General features: G+C 36.0%; 1 protein-coding gene across 1 annotated transcript; it reads right to left on the bottom strand.

Moving 5' to 3' along the window:
- Positions 1-7,506: 7,506 nt before the first annotated feature.
- On the bottom strand, positions 7,507-17,097 carry LOC149834081 (uncharacterized). The gene is made up of 8 exons (XM_090009953.1): positions 17,017-17,097; positions 16,324-16,930; positions 16,055-16,236; positions 14,328-14,499; positions 14,051-14,253; positions 8,236-8,358; positions 8,047-8,159; positions 7,507-7,915 (listed from the first exon to the last, which is right to left on the bottom strand). Exons 1-8 carry the CDS (start codon positions 17,033-17,035, stop codon positions 7,772-7,774), a joined length of 1,563 nt encoding a protein of 520 aa, XP_089866079.1. The 5' UTR covers positions 17,036-17,097; the 3' UTR covers positions 7,507-7,771.
- Between the last annotated feature and the right edge of the window lie 767 nt (positions 17,098-17,864).

The following is a 17,864-nucleotide window of genomic DNA, read 5'->3' as shown; positions in this document are numbered from 1 at the left end:
CCTGATTCCTGCACTGTGAAAATGCTAGGCAGAATCAAAGACAGTTTGTCGATGTCATATCTCCCTCATCGGAGATTGTATCTATGATTCGTAAAAATTAGTGTGTTATTCAGGATTTCTAATATATTCTATGAGATGTTAAGATTTTTCTATAGTCATTTTCTATTTTTACTTTATCAGAAATCAGAATTTGTTTCTCAGAGACTATTATACATTATTTGAGCCCTGGGTCAACTTGTGCAGATCGTATCTCCCTAACCAAAGATTGTATCAATCATTTGTAAAAAGGAGTGTCTTCATCTGCATGTATATTGTCCTCTATAAAATTTTCATGAAGTTTTAAGGTTGTTTGCTATATTTTTCTGCACCCAAAATTGGATCTCTTTGTTTTACATCGTTACGTATAAGCCAGAATTAGGTACAACTTGCCAAAATTATATCTCCCTAACCGTAGCTGATTTTTCTGATATGTAAAAAGGGTTATTTTTTTTCATTTGTCTAGTTTATCCATGTGAAATTTTACAGTTTTTCATTACTGTTTGATACCCTATTTGGGTCTGACATTGTGACTGGTACATGCCCGTGGGCAAAATTCTATATTTTTCTTTCTTTATTCATATTTCATATTTAAATAATACCAAAAATATATTTTTTTTAATGCATTTTAATTTTAGGGTTATTATAAGTTTCCATGTCAATTTTTATGAATTTTGGAATTCATTTGATTCATTATTTATTTATTTCATAAAAACAAGATGCCCACGGAGTCCTGGTTCAACTAAAATACTGGCAAAATTTAACTTTTTTACAATATTTCAAATTTTTCATGAAAAGTTTTATTATTTTAGGGTTTTATCATGTTCATAATCATATTAGGGTGCCCTCCACCCGATTTGACTTTATTTTGAATTTGTTTGATCCCCGGATTAAGCTTTTTACAAAAATATTTTTTGAGAAACCATGTTTTACAATAAAGGTCAATTTTTAAGGGTATTTTGGATCTTTTTCTCAAAATTCTGAATTTCAAAGTTGTTTATTTTTATTATTTATTCAATTATGCATCCTCCTTTATTATATTTATTTCATGAAAGTATGGAAAAAGGCTTATATCCAGATAAATTTCTCAATTTTCAATATTGTTGGATAAATCCCAAAAGGCTGACATTTGTCCACTAATGAGTTTGCTAATTTTGCAGGAAAGCTTAAGAGTTTATTTCTTATTTCTTTTCCTTTTCCTTTTTCTTTTCCTTTTCCTTTATTTCAATTCAATCATTGATGTAAATTTGGAATAAGAATTTACTTTTTCTGCTTAGATTTGGATTGCATTGCATATTGTTTATTTTTAATAAATATTAATTGTATGATGAATAATGATTCATGCATATTCAAATTCACAATAGTCTATACAAATGGCACTTGCACTTACTTCTAAAAAGTTGATAAACTCGATTGAGTTCGTATTTCTGGCAATAGTCAGAATATGAACAATATCAAGATTTATCATCTTCTTTTAAGCCACAAACGGCCTACACTCTTAGGCTATTTTCAGAAATCATTGTATATTCTAAAAAAAAATCGAAGTAGTTTTTACTTTTAAAATCAAATGAACTATATTCAATACATATTCGTGGCCATAGTCAGAGATATGTGGCAAATATATTTTATTTAAATTCTATAAGGCATAAAAAACCCTTTTATCAATGGTTTTCATAAAAAAATCCTCAAAAAATATTTTCTCAAATTGCATGCATGCATCATTTAGGTTTAGATGGAATCATGAAAAGATTTCATAGGGTCACACGCCCATCCCTGTTGAGTTATTTCACAAATCCATTTAAAAAAAATTGATTTTCTTAAAGTCATTCTAGTTTTTCTCAAAATCAATTTTCTCAAAATTACCCAAGTTTTCCTCAGAAATCGATTTTCCTCATAATAGTTTTCCTTTTTAAATATCTTTTCTGAATCCAATTCATGATTTTCCCAGCTTCAATATTTTTCAATTTCTCAGTTCCATATCAAGGAAATCAAACTTCTCAAAAATTATTCAAGTTTCCTTCAAAATTTGATTTTCTCAAAACATCAGAATTTCTTTAGAAATTGATTTTCCTTCTCTTACTTTCTCAATGCAATTTATAATTTTTTAAAGTGGCCTCTTTTCCAAGTATTTTCTAATATTTGAAGCATACACCATGTTTTCAGTCAAAAAATTTTCAAGTCAAGGCGCATGCCTGAATCTTTGTGCATTTAGGAAATAGAACATCGATTTAGATAAGTTGAGCAAAACAAAGCACTAGATTGATCCTTGGTTGGATTACCCCTGGTTATGGTGCCAAGAACGGTTGAACCTCGTACCGACAAGCGAGTCTCATTCTTTAGAATTTTTCTGCATTTTAAAATAGTGGCGAGTTATTTTCAAAAACTTTTCAAGGGTCAGTTTGACTTGAAAAAGTAAAATTTTGCAATGATAACAGGTTTGGTGACCGTGATGAGACTTGTCATCGTCTGATCAATCTAGTGCTTTGCTCTATTCAACTTGTCAAAATTGTGTTCTACAATGTCAACTCTATTTTATGTGAAGCTAGGAGCCTAGACTCAAACCCAACTGACATGGATTGCATATAGACTTAGCTCTATTTCTGTTTGGTAGGACTGGTTGAGGAGACATTATTCATGCTCACTTAGACTTAGGTCAAATACAATCCTCCTCAATCTAGGGTTTGATTGAAAACAATGTTTGCTTCTCATAAATTTTTTAAAAATCTACTTCTTTAGGTCATTAGAGCCTTCTGTTTTCTTGCATGTTTATCATATTTCAAAAACAATCTCACCTACTTTTACCTGGCTACCACGTTGCTGGGCTTTCTTCCAGAACCATAGTTTGGGACAAAGCCTCACAACTGGGCCACCTATTTGGGTTGATCCCCTCTTGCCACGTACCAAGGGCCATAGTCCAAAGTATACCGGCAGGCGCTCAAGGATGTTGAAAAACATAAACCTAGAACCGAAAAAATTATTTTTATGCCACGTACATCGAGCCTTGGCTCGAGTATATTGGCATAGCATGATTGCACACATATGATCTGAGTCTTTGAGTTAGGGTTAGGGTCCTACAATTATTTCAAAACTTGTGCATTTAGAATTAACTTTTTAGGGATTATTGTATGTGCATACTTGATTGTGTAGGATGTGATTAAATGTATTTTAGTTATTTTATTTTATTTTCTTATATTTTTCCATAATTTTTTGAAAATCCTAGATGATTTTCAAATTCTCCATTTATTTTCATTCTCTTTTATTATTCTCAAACCCTCGATGATTTTTCAAAACCTCTACTTTCCATCAAAAACTCCAGGCAATTTTCCATCTTTCATTTCTTCTGGATCTCGACTTTCCAACCTTATTTTGATCATGCCTGCTATTTTCCTCAAGAAAAATCATGTGTTTTCTCTTGAATTTCAATCCTATTATCCATTTTCAAATCTCTAAACATTATTTTTCTTCATGTTTTCCAATGAATTCCCTGATCATTTTAGTGAGAAATTATTCGCCCACCTTCCCTTGGTTGCATACTTTCTTCATCAAAGTAACAACACAATTGCTGCAATTCCAGCGATGACCCAATCCCAGAGAGCATAGACATTATTGAATGGTGTAGACCAAATCAGGTAAGAAGACTGCACCATATTAGCACATCAACGATATTAATAGCAAGCAAGAAAGGATGAGTTCCCCAAGTTCGTCCAGAAGACAGGGGCAGCAAGGTGGTGATGACATCAATTCCGCCATGTATACCTTATTCCAAAAAATGATGGCCAAGATGCAATCAGAGCAAGCTAAGGCTAGCTTAGAAAAGGTGTCATCCAGGAAGAAAACTAAGGACAAACCCATTAGGAAATACATCAAAATCTCCCAAAAGAAGGTTCAGCATGATAGTGAGTCTGAAGGGGCAGATTTCGTGGAAGAAGCCTCAGATGAATAGCAAGAGGCAGAGCTTGAGTCTACCAAACAGACCAATCAGCAGTCAGCAGTCAATGATCTGATCCAGCTTCAGTTGAAGGAGATGACCCGCATGGTCAAAGATTTGCAGGCCCGTGACAAGGGTAAGAAGGTCTATACAAGTGAAGACTTTTACGATGGCCTTGAAGGGGATGATAGTTTGGAAGATCTCCCTTGTAAATTTGTAAAATTTGATGAGAATGGTGATCCCAAGGCTCATCTGGCCATGTTCTTCGCATAATGTAATTGATTCAAGAGGGATAATCATGCCTTATTCAGATGTTTTTCATGCAGCTTAGAAGGCATAGCAGCTAAGTGGTACTCTGAGCACATCAATCCAATCGAGCTGCGAGAATTCGATAAGGTGGTTAACCTGTTCATCGAACAATTTCTTTTTAATACTGAAGCCTTACCAACCCTCAGCCATCTCTGCAACCTCAAGTAGAAGGAAGACAAAAAGTCTAGGGACTTCATTCACTGGTGGAGATCCACCTGCAACAAAATAAGGAGTTTGATATCAGAGGAGCATGCAGTATCAATCATTCTGAATAATTTTTCTCAACCTCTGAGGGGCCTCATTTCTACCTACCCATCGCGATTTTTCGTTGAATTAACAGAACTAGCGAAATGGCTCAAAATAGGGATGGAGAATGATGTATATGAGAGCCTCACGCTCTCAAAGAGCTGTCAAGACACCAAGAAAAAGGCACTTATCTGTAGAATGATAGGCCTCTCCAGCCAAGCTCTCATCAGAAATCAAAAACTCAAGAAAAGCTGAAGCATGACAATTGGAGTTTTAACTATGACTTTACTCCCCTAGATCAGCCATGTGAAGAAATCCTTGAGTATATGTTGGCCAAGGAGATGATCAAGCTTCCAAAACTTGATGATCCTTTTGTCATTAGGAGAAGGTTTAAAGATCAATTCTGCAAGTTTCATCGGGCAATGGGGCATGATACCGAGCACTGCTTCATTCTTAGGAATATTATTCAAGACTATATTGATAAAAATCGCTTTGTGGAAGGCAAAGAAGAGGACAAAGCGGCTAGCTCATCAGCACCCTAAGAGCGACAGGGCCAATACTCTCTCATTCTTGCATTTTGCTTTTGTCATTTTGTAGGGACGATGTGGTTCCATTTTTTCATCAATAAAATTGCATTATTATTCAATCATGCCATTGGTAAATAAAGTAATGTGCCATACAATCATGTATTCAATTAGGCACTGAAATTTCTTGATTAAAAATCAAGGCCTTGGTTCAAAACTAATTCATCTTGAGTGTGTTTATTAGGATGTCGAATACATTTACGGGGGTTAATCTTGACTACTAATGAAGGTACAAAACTAATGAGTTAGAAATCATGCAAGTTATTTTGACTCAATCTAACCAAATAGTTGTGTTCAACATGGTTTGTTTGCTAAGGATCAAGATTTTCTGATGTAAAAATATGATTTTTTGAGTTATGAAATTTTGGCACACTGTGGGCTATTTATTTTTGGACCCTTTTAAAAAGCTAATTACTTGTGATTCAAAACAAGTTTCGTACTAAACAAACCATCTAGATCACATCTAACATTTGATCTACAAAAAATTGGAATTTTTTGAAAAAGAAAATGATTTCATTAGTTGTGTACCTTCATTAGTAGCCAATATTTACCCCATTTATGGGGTCATTGATCAAACAAACCTTGTATTTATATTTTTTTAACTACGTAATATACAACTTAAAACTTGACCAAGTATTAACCTTATTAGGGGTGTCATATGGTCAGGTTTGGTTCGGCAAAATCAGACTTGGACCCATTTTTTAGATATAGTATTGGGTCCAGATCAGGAACTAATCGGGTCCACTATAAGGGAAACCATACCGATAAAATAATAATTTTTATCATTTTTACATTAAAAAATTGTAGGTCTTAATAGAAACTCCAGTCAGGCCAGAGTCTGGTATAAGATTTTACAAACTATACCTGGATTCATGTATTAATTGGACCTTTGGGTCTGAACCTGGGTTTTCTTATTTATCACCATACCCGCATCCTATAGGGTTTGGTTTGGGTCGAGTCTGGGTCTGACCCAGACCCTTTGACACCCCCTTTATATACACGTGTCTGCATGCATCTCTGATAGTGTGTGTGCACGTGCACGTGTGTTTCTATGAACCAAAGCCTAGTCAAGTTTTTTTTCTTCACCTTTACTCTAGCTGAGATCTTGGAGGTGAGATGCATGAAGGAAATGAAGATTTCCTATAAGAATCATAATTCCAGAAGTTACAAAGAAGGTTCAGAGCAATAAATTGTTATGTGAGCTTATCGAAAAAATAAATTGTTATTTTAGTAGTGGCACATTTAATAACTCCACATGTTTCCGATGAGCCATTTGGCTGAGGGCTTTTCATGTAACACCACCACTTGGAAGGAAGAAATTGTATACAAGCATACCACTTGATACAAATTGATTTAAAATAACTATCTAGAAGGTCTTAACGTTCACATTCTCAAGATTAAAAACATGTTGAATAAATCTTGAAAATAAAAAATGATAATTTAATATATTGTCTAGTGAAGGGAATGCGGCATTTGATGGATCATACCAAAAGCAACAGCATACAAGGTGCATTTGCTTGGCATGTTTTAGGGCATGTTAACAAGGAAAGGAAAATTACTGCACATTAAGAGAAAATTGCCACTGACCTCCAACTTTCCTAGCTTTCCCTATTATTGCAACCAAGTATTCATTTTTCATAGCCAAATTTACCTAAAAAGCACATTGGAAAGAGTTAAAACTTCAAACAGATTTTCCCTCCTTTCCTCAAAAAAAAAAAAAGTAAACGACTCCAAAGATCAATAGCCTAAAATGTGCCATAATTTCACAATAAGAAACTTGATTTTACATCAAAACAGTTAGATCCATGTCATGTTTCCGCAAACCATCGCAAGCATATCTAAAAGCTCTTTATTGACTAAATAATACCTTGTACCATGCCTTTCTATAAGAGAAAACAGTGCTCTCAAGGTTCCAAAGATAAAGCAAATTTGTCTCCAGCACAAAATCATTTCTAATTTTGTCCATTCTCAAAGTCAACAAAAGGGCAGGATTTTGTCGTTCTGGTTGCAACACAAAATAAGAATTCCATGTTTGTTCAGAGAGAGAGAGAGAGAAGATTCCATACAATGTCCCATCTTTTACCCTATATAGCCAACGTTTCCAATCATCCTTTTTATGAGAAAACAGATAAGAATCTGAGTATGATCATCTCAGCTTTTCATAGTTTAATCATGAGCCACAATGAATTTTCTAAACCACAGCAACATAAGGTAAGGACATGTTTTCCAAAAGAAAGGTAGACATTTCATATACGTCTTAGATTTTGAATTAAATTCAGCTGTTTTTGTATATTTTTCAGAAAAAACAAACAAATAAACATTATTTTAGAAAAACATGGGTTTGTTATTGGAGTATAAAGTAAAAGACAAGTCTCCATATGGAACAAGTACCAAGCTTGGAATACCACGAAAGCAGTGTCGACTTCTTTATTTAAAACTATACACAGAAATATTTACATTTGTACAAACTATTCAAAAGTAATCATGTCATAGGGTGATGGTAGATCCTACCATATTATCAACATCCATACGGGATAAAACCATGCGCTTTGAAAAAAGGAACAAAAACTGAAATCTTAGAAGCTACCCCAGCAAACAACGCAGTTGGTCTGTGCCATGCACAATGTTTCCATGTACACTACTACGTGCAGCTGGATCGAGCAGATTCTCAGCCTAACCATAAGTGTCGGATCTTGTACCAATCAGTTTGCTGATCACGACGAAGGAAAGCACACAAGTGGAAGACGATAAGGATCAAGCACAGCAACTCGAGAAATAGCAAAACTGCGTTCAACCACAAATACTGAAAAGACTGCATAAATACCCAGCAATTAGCAACATCATGCAAATCGGACCCCATGATACATTCATTCTAGCTGCAATTAAACTGATCACAGTCAAAGGTTCAATTTTGATTCTACAATTGAAGACAGAAAATCCAACCTTGGAGCTATGGATTAGCTTCCTTTGCTTGGGGGGTAGGTTGTTCTCTGCATGTCCTAGAGCGTCCATTAACATTTTGAGTATTGACAATCTGGTAGCCAGATTTAACTTGTCTGCAGTTACAATCGACAACACTTAGTGCATGTTCAGTAGCAAGAAATGAAGTCCGAACAGTTGAAAGACAGTTACCAGGGATGTCATAAATGTTTAGTGGTGAAACACCTAGCATTTCTCCAAGTCTCATACGGACATTGGCACGTTCAAAGTTTTCAAGTAGGTCACCATGTGTGACAACCAACACTGGTTTGTCATCTGGACTCATGAAAAACAAAGTTGGTCAAAATCAAAACTTGACATTTAGTTATAATACAGAGCTCTTCACAGTCAAACAAATACAAAAAATCATCCAGTTTCATCTCATACTACAAGATCTTAGTACAAGTCAATCTCCACAAAAGAGCTCAATGGTGTTACCTTTTTTAATGTTGTTTACAATGAACCATGCATCTGGTTATCAAGGGAAGATATACATAACAAGGTAGAGATTTGCGGCTATATACAACTATAACCACTAAAAAAAAAAATTTATAACCACTAAAAAAAGTATTAATTAATCACATTGATAATAGGCCTATATTAACAATAAAATAATTCCCAGGTTCTCTTACACGGGTAGAACAGTCATTCTCAATTCATAATATCAGTAACCCATCCAAAATGAACCCAATCGAAAAGCAGTCCCATAGAACTAAGCCTTTGTTATCATAACAACCTACTAAAAAATGTATGTCTTAGTTAAATTCAGATTTATTTCAGAATAAAAATTTTCCAACAGTTCTCTGCCTTCTGTACCAGTAAATTATCTCCCTAAAAAAGTTTATATTAAAGAAAAAGTCAGTTTTTCCATGTGATTGAGGAATCACTACACTGAAGCAATGAAAAAGTTGACAGGACAATCAATTCACTCTTTTTCGGCTAACAGCAAAGGACATTAGGACCAGTGTGTCAACAAGAGTAACCACAAGATGTGCCATGTTTTCGAGAGGGTTGACATACTCCAATCACTTAAATTTTTTTACTAGCCACAGTAAGTCAACAGAATGGCCTTAGACCATGTATAGGTCACGTACACTTTGGTGCACTAGCAATAGGAAAATGTCATAAAACGGAAACCTGCAAGAAATGTGCACCATCACAGCATTAACACAATTATGCATCATTCATGACCTCCACAAATACCATGATCACAAGGAAACATCATTGAATCATTACTGCTACAAGGAAAATACACAATTCATTCCCCACTTCCAACACTATTGTATCACCCCAGGGAACATCAACATCATTTTTAAGGACTGCCTCTCTCTCACACTACCATTATCTGTGATAGTGTATTACATTTCTCAAATAGATCCAGTCAACTATAAAACAAATTCCTTTCAATAACATCAAGATTCTTCTAATCCCAATGTGCAGATTATTGACATGCATATACAGCAGAACTTGGTAACTTCTGATGTGTTTGACAATTATATTAGATTCTTTGTTTCACATCTTCAGTAATTAATACAGCTCACTTGCACTTTTTCTTCATAACTGGCAGGAAGATTGCAGATATATAAAAAATTAGATTAGTAGTAATGTGCCATAAAGAAAGTGTCAACTGAATGGAATAAGTTCTACAGCAGTACACATCCACTACTAGACCAGGAATGAAGACTTAGTCATCGCAACAGTATTAGAGTAAATTAAGGACATGTGGCTTTAAGAAGTTATGCTACATATAAGATACATATATATATAGGGTATATCAAATTTTAAACCAGTTAGATAAATGATAGCAGCATTCAATTGATTGAAATGATCAAAACACCCTTAGAAGCAATGACATTTTTTAAAATACATAGTTAACTTTAGGGGGTAGAGTGAGCTTGTTTTTTTTAGGAGAAAAAGAGTTAGACATTTTTGAGTGTTTTGGTCATTCAATCTGTTGAATGATGATTGCCACTAACATTAATAATAACTAATTTAAATTTCAAGGTTATATATATATATATGTGTGTGCTGCACTCAACAGAGTAGCTTTCCACTTTAATAAAGGTTTTTATGGAGGACTAAATCATCTTTCCCAAGGGAGCCTCCTCTGCCACATCCAGGCTAAGGTCGGAGATGGAAGTCTTATTTTATTTCAAAATAGTGAAGTAAGACCAAGTTCATGAGCTTATTAACCTAGGTCAAAGGCTCGCCCTTTTCTACAAAGAATAAAGAGGACAAGGATATAGATGGATAAAAATGGTGATCTTAGTCTTGGTTTTTCCAGGCAACATACCATTTGTCATAAAAGTGATAAAGCTCTGATAAAATGGTTTCATCTAAGCAATGGGAAGATCCAGATGTGGGATCGGAGAATTTCTTCAGAATGACTGGGAGCCAAGGGCACATAGGCAATGAATTTGATGGAAAGTAAAGGTACCCACAAAGTGGTGAAATGCTCCCAAAAATGATATGTATGTGCATGTGGGGGAGTATGGTCAATCTAGAGGATACCCCCCCCCCCCCCCCAGCAGGATTCAAACCAAAGAATCCTTGGTTAGGAGGGCAGTGCAACTCTAACCAATTTAGCTATCTTGTTTGATGCAAAACCCCATAGAGAATTAATTTCAAAAGTTTTATAAGAAGCTCATGCAAATAAAGAGCGGTTAACCGGTTAGGATACATTTTAGTATCCATTGTCAAATGAAAAAGTATCAGAAACAGGGAGCAGAATACAAAGGCTTTAAACGGGCCATTTGGATGAAGGTATTGGATCCATTGGAAATAATAAGCGGAAAGCTAAGACTCAAGTGTTAGAATTTTTTTACTCAGGCACCCAGATTTTCTTACAGAAAACCAATGTTATTACAAACACGCCTAAAGGCTCAAAAGGCGCACCTCGCCTCAAGGCGAGGGGCCTTTTGCCTTGAGGTGCTAGGAAATAGTGTTTTTTCCCCAAGGTGTATGCCTCGTAGGCGTACGCCTTGGGGCGAAGCACACCTCAACATGAGGTGCACGCTTTTCACATTATCGGGTCAAATAGGGTCAAAGACACCATTTGACCCGAAAAGAGGGAAAAAAGAGGTGACTCGACCTTAATTAGGGTTGGGGCCTCTCTTTTCCCTCTCACTCTCATCATCCCCGCTCTTGCTCCCTCTCCGTGCTCTCGCCCTCTCCCTCTCATCTCTCACTATTTGATCTCTCTCAGGTCTCGGCTACGGCAAGGAAAAGAAGCCCCAACCAACCAGGTATGCTCTCTCTCTCTCTCTCTCTCTCTCTCTCTCTCTCTCTCTACAACAAGGAGAAGAAGAAGGCTCGAAGCCTCAACCCCAACCAGGTGCTCTCTCTCATCTCTCTCTGTGTTCTCTCTCTCGGGTCTCAACTGCAGCAAGGAGAAGAAGAAGAAGGCTCAACCCAACCAGGTACGCTGACCCTTTTTATCTTTTTTCCTTTCTTTTTCTCTCTTCTTCCTTTTGTTCTTATTTTCTTTTTCTTTTTCTTTTTTGAATTTCTCTCTTGAGGGTGTGTAGGCATACTTTTCAAATATATTGAAATGTTTGGTACCTGTTTTTTGTTTGCAAGCTGGGGTTAGAAGGACCCCTACCAGTTTACTCCAGATTTTTGTATTTCCTTTCCTTCAGGGCACACCGTGTATCCTATGCAGTGTTATTAAAAACACGCCTCAAGGCGCAAAAAACGTGCCTCACCTTGAGGTGCATATACAAAGCGCAAAAGCCCCGAGGCGTGCGCCTCATGCGCCTTGAGGCGCACCTCAAGCCGATGCATATAAGCCTCAATTTTTTTGGTCAAATGAGGGTCAAAGTCCCCATTTGACTAAAAATTGGGGTTTTTCATGCATTTTTAAGTTAAAACTTTTAACTAATTAGGTTGATTTTCCCTTGTCGCTCCTCCTTTGCCCGCTCCATCTCTCTCTCCTCTCTTGCTCGCTCTTCATGTTGTTCCTCTCCCACTTGCTCTTCACGCTTCACCATCGTCGCCACGTCGTCGCCACTGCCACCACTGCGCCTGCTGCCACGGTTGAACCTTCATGCTCCTCCTTCGCTACCGTCACCTACGTCACCACCACTGCCACTGCTGCGCCCGCTCGCTCTCCCTCTCCCGAAGGTCAGGTGTGCCCTGATTTGGTGAATTTTGTCAGTTTGATTTGTAGAGGGATATTTAGAGTTCCAGTTTTTCTATGCTTTGAGAAATATGGATACTCTTTTCTTGTTTGCTGAATTTTCTTTCATGTTTCTCTTGTTTTATCGGTTAAGATACTTTTCATGATTGCTATCCATTCGTATGTCTTATCATATGTATGTGGAAGTATTGAGATTATTGGAATATGAATGAGTTTGTGTATCTGTAATTGTGCATAGAAGTGTTGAAATGAGTGTCGTTTGCATTTCATTTATAATGAATGGTTTTTATTAGCATGTGCACACACTAGATTATTTTGTCGTTCGACTTTCTGTCTCATGATGATCATTGATGGTGTGAGAAGTATAAGTATAGTGAGATTTTTCCAGTGGTCCTTAGAAAATTCCTAAATTTTCATTGGATGTTCCCTTGTTGAAAAAAACAAAAATCTGTCCAGTTCTATTTGAACAAAAAACTTCTACGTGATTCACTTTTTCCATGTGATTTCCTTCATAAATAAGGCATTTTTTATTTATTTATAATTTTAGATATTTTTTATAGTTTTTTTAAGTTTAAAAAAAAAATTGAGGCTTACGCTTTACGCCTCGCCTCAGATTTTGGTGGAGCGCCTCGCTACGCCTCAATGTTTTTCACAACACTGATCCTGTGTGTGTGTGTGTGTGTGTGTGTGGTAGAAGGAATGATACTGTGTTATTGTGAGATGCGTGCACAATTTATGTTCTACTGAGTAATAATTTATTGACCCATAGTTTGTGTGGGAAGAATAAATCTGATCAGGTGGCTGCTGCCACATGCAATGTATTGAAAATTTCCTCTTGGATGTATCTTGACCTTTACTATTATTATCTAAAGAAAGCTGAACTGCAATTTTGGTAGTATGTATATATTGTATGTCCATTCATCTTGAGATGGACAACTTACTGCATTCACACCTTGGAACAATGCAACTACAAAAGCAAGTTGTAGTTATTGTTTCATTTTCATTTTCTATTTCTTATTGGTTGTTGCTTCATTAATAAAGCATTTCTTTTATTTTTTGTATTTGTAGATATTTTTAAATGTTTTTTTTAGGTTTAAAAAAAATTTGAGGCTTACGCTTTATGCCTTGCTTTAGTTTTTGGTGGAGAGCTATGCTACACCTCAACGCTTATAACAACATTGCAGAAAACATTAGTCAGATGTCCTAATTAATGTCTTCGTTTGACAAGAAAGTCACTTATTTTGGTTAAAAATCCTTCATTACCCATTAAAATTGTGACATTCACATTGACAAAGTTATGGGTATGTCGTAATAATAAGCTACTGATGGTACAACTAAGGTGTTCCTTAAAAGAGCATGTTGTGTAAAATCACAACTCTAAAGAAGTGTGTTTCTATCTTTGCATATGGCATGTGTTGCATACTTTGTATAGAACTCAAGATAGACACAGCTATATTTTCATTTAAAATCACCCACCTACATGGCTTGAAACTTTCTTTAGGTAAGACCTTTCCAAAGGAGTTCCAATTATTTCAACAAGATTAATATCATAGAGCATGGTTACGTTCAAAAGAGATGTGTATGACATCAAATCAAGTTGTCTAGAAACAATTCTTATGCTCATTGACATGTGGAGACAGAAATGAGCAATCATAAATCAGGCCAAGACCCTCCTCCCAAAGACATGCCTATAAAAGAAGCTGATGATTAAATACCATATTCATGAAATCTATATTCATAGAGCAAGAAGGCGTCATCAGAAAATGAACAATAAGAACAATAGCAGCAACTGCACAGGCAAAGGGAGCCTGAGAAATAGCAGAGAGATACCTCTAAATGACAGGTAGGGGCAGTTGTAATTTTCAGCAAGCATGTCAAAATACTCCTTGTCACCACTTTTCATAGCATTTACCACTGAAATCCCATCGACCACAAATATAACAAAATTGACTGCCCTTTTCCTGTACAACAAGTAATCCAGTTGTCGCCCTTTGCATAATATGGCTTCGTGTGTATCAAGATCATCTGATTTTCTGTTCAGAGAATATAGTGTTAACAGAAGTCAACATCAGTTAAACCTAAACAGAAAATAAGATGAAAGTCTAACCTCAAGACTGGTTCTCCATGATGAATGCCTTTTGTCATCCATTTTTTGATGTTTTCTATATTCTCATTTGGATTATCTGATAGACTTCGACTGTCATAGATGCAAAATGAAGGGGAATTTAGGGGAATATCATACTCGTGGAGAAAAAGGGTACCACACCCAGCAGAATTATCTGCAACATAGTGCATTGCAATAAGCATCGATTAAAAAATATGCTTAGTAGTATATCAATGAGATCATGTAATTATTTTTACTTCTGTACCATGGAGGTATAACTGCAATGTGGGATTCAAGCCAAAAGAAAGAGAAAGAACTGAATCTTAAACTTAGCTCTCACTCCATAAAAAGCAATTAACTTTTATATAGGGTCAAGCCAGGTTTCATTGTCTGAAAAGTGCTTAAAGATTCAAAGAGCAACATGATATGAAGGTTGGAAGATTGCTTAAACAAAAATACAGAGTAAGCATCTTCATTTTGATTCAATTATATGAGAAGCCTTATATATTTTTCATTTTTGGATAAAATTAAGAGAGTTGAACTACCTTAAATGGTAAGAACATAGAAAAACAAAGAACTTCCAGATAAAGAAGCCAGTCAAATTAACATATGAAGATCTTTGTGTATGAACAGAGCAGATAAAATATGCCAAAATCAAAAGCCCTTGTATATAGAGAAATTAGCAGCCAGTGTGTCTAAAAATTACCAAAAAACATAACCTCAAAAATTGACTACTGACATAAGTATCATTCTTTGGATGGTTTATGCAAGATAACTCGAGAAAATCTCTAAGAACTTGAATTTGGGAATTTTTCAGTAAATTTTAGAAAGAAAAATGGAAATCTTTTTTTTATAGGCAAGCTGGGGTTAACCTCCATGGGACTTGAACCTGGGACCTTGTAGGTTGTGATGGAGCAAGCTAACCATCAAACTATCTCCTTGGCATGCCCTTTGACATGCTTATAAAAGGAAATGGCAGTTGTGTTGAACGTGAGAACTTTTTAGGACCGCTCATGCAAATCCCACAAAAAACATAAAATTGTTATTTTTTCTCTGCAAAATCCCAGAGTTAAATGCACAAAGAGTAGAAAATCCAAATTAGAATTTACTCACGCTAAATACTCAAAAATTCAAAACTAAATCATCACATGTTAGCAATAGGAAAAGGTTATCTATTTGGAGATAAATGCACATTTCATAACAGGACTGAGTAAAATAGAATTAAAACTTTTCTGCTACTTTTGAAAGGATCTAGTAACATCTACCATAAAAAAGAAAACACAACCCATAAGCAGCACGGTTCTAATAAATTTAGGCCACGTGGATTTAGATGAAACCGCAAGCTCAAGAATGAGAAAAGAAAAAAATATATGTTTGAAATTTTTCTCTAGCAAACTGACCTTATGTGACTAAATGCATATGAATTGTCATAGTGCCAGGAATCTGAAAATTTATTATATACCTTATGACAAATTAATTACACAAAAATATGGAATTTCGCAAACAACTAGACAAAATTCATTTTTTCTGCTAAAGCAATATCACTAACTGCACAATCTCGATCTTTCATTTGTTATTTATTGTACAGTATAAACCTGGGCTGCAAACACACTAATGAAGCAAAAGTATTCCATTTTTAAAAATCCAAATATCTACCAGATAAGCCTTAAGTAAAACCAATAATCAATACATGCACAAGTCTACAACTGGTAGGTCAAGCACCAACTTACAAGAAACAGGAGCCCTTTCTGTGAAATAACATTCCCTTTCAAATACCCTCAAAACATTGTTAACAAGTTTGCTCTTCCCTGATCCTCTGGGACCAACCAACAAGAGTGTGGTGACTTCTGGAATCTCACGATCATACCACTTCATACCATCCCTCTCAATTATGTAATCTCCAGAATTATACCTATGCAGTTTAAGATTAAACCAAAATTCAAGCAATGTATAATCAATACAAACTTAAAGATATTAACAAGAAATATCATATTGGTACCTCAATATATCATTCTTCATAGCTCTAAATGAATCATAGTCTTTCTTGGATGGCTGATAACTCTTCATTAAACACTCTTGCATTTTTAATCTCTTCTTATCGACTCCAAAATTCGAAGACGTGTTCGTAATCATATGTTGAGACCCACCAACGACACTAACATTATAACCAACTGTTTTTTCATCTACATAACCTTCATCCTCATCATCATCCTGCCCCTCTTCATCATCATCCTCTTCTCCCTCCACTTCTTGTATTAATTTCTCTTGTCTTTCTGCTACGACTTTTTCGTCATCCTTCTCATCCTCATCACCATAATCTTCTTCTTCTTCTTTGCTGTCTAAGCCCTCTTCCTTCACTTCTTCTTTTTCTTCTTCTTTTTTTTCTTCTCCGTCATGAACATCACCACCATCGAGAACACGACCACCATCACCAACACCATCAATTTCTCTATGATGGTCTTGCTCCACTTGATTCTCGGAGCCATCGTCATCCCCAACGGAACGCCAATGAGAGCCCCTCGAACGGCCACATAGATCAACGGTTAAGTCGACGAACGTGAAGCTGTCATCGACTTCGTCGTCGATCATCGCCTCCGCAGAGAAACCTGAATGGCAGAAACCGTCACGCTGAAAGACGGGACAGAAACAACTTCAAAGAACGAAGAGTGAACGTCGGTGGTAATTGTCTTACCTGAATCGCCACCACCCATGATGCGCTTTCTTCTCAAGGCATACAGGACGGACTTTCAAGGGGAGAAGGGACAAACACCTCCTAATCACATATTCACATTTCTTCTTGACTCATATATACACCAACAAAAGACATAGAGTGAGTTCAGAACTTGCTGTGAACCGAGTCAAGTTAGAGCCTTTGGCATGCTTGGGTTCAACGAGCCGACCTTGAGTTGGCTCGTTTAAACTACTTTTTTTAATTAAAGATAATAGCATTTAAGATCTAAACCTGTTGAATCAAGTTTAAATTGAATCATTTACAAAATAGTTACTTTGTTTCAAAACTATAGACTTGTTGCTTGCAAGCCAAACACTTCAATCATTTAGATTCTAAATAACCAGTCTATCTATACAAGTCGAGCCGAGACAAACACTCATTGGTCATGCTAGGAATGCCAAGCCTATTTTGGGAGTTTGAACAAGCTTTTTATGAGCTGAAAACAAGCCCAACTACGAATGCTCATCTTGTTTTTTCAGACCTAACCACGGGGTTTTTGCTCTAATTTACTTAACTGCGAGGAATATGAATTTGCACGGGAAAGCACAGTTGACCGTTATGATACTCCAGTTAGGGTCTTTATGCTCCAGTCTAAGTCTAGTTTGTTGGTTTGGTATCACTTTCAGTCATTGTGGTCCTTGTGACTTGGTTTAGTTCATCTATGATGATGCTTGCCCAATTGCACTAAGGCTCCGTTTGGAAACTGGTAGTCAGATGGAGATATGCATTTGAAAAAGTGGCAGCTGCTAAATCCTGGATTTAGCAGTTACCACCTCCTATCAATTTCATTCTTTAGTGTAATTACAAAG

This window comes from Nuphar pumila, chromosome 6 (genome assembly GCF_984573655.1).
Source record: "Nuphar pumila chromosome 6, dmNupPumi1.hap1.1, whole genome shotgun sequence".
Classification (NCBI taxonomy): domain Eukaryota; kingdom Viridiplantae; phylum Streptophyta; class Magnoliopsida; order Nymphaeales; family Nymphaeaceae; genus Nuphar; species Nuphar pumila.
The sequence above is the reverse complement of the archived record's forward strand: the minus strand, read 5'-3'. Positions and strand labels throughout refer to the sequence as shown.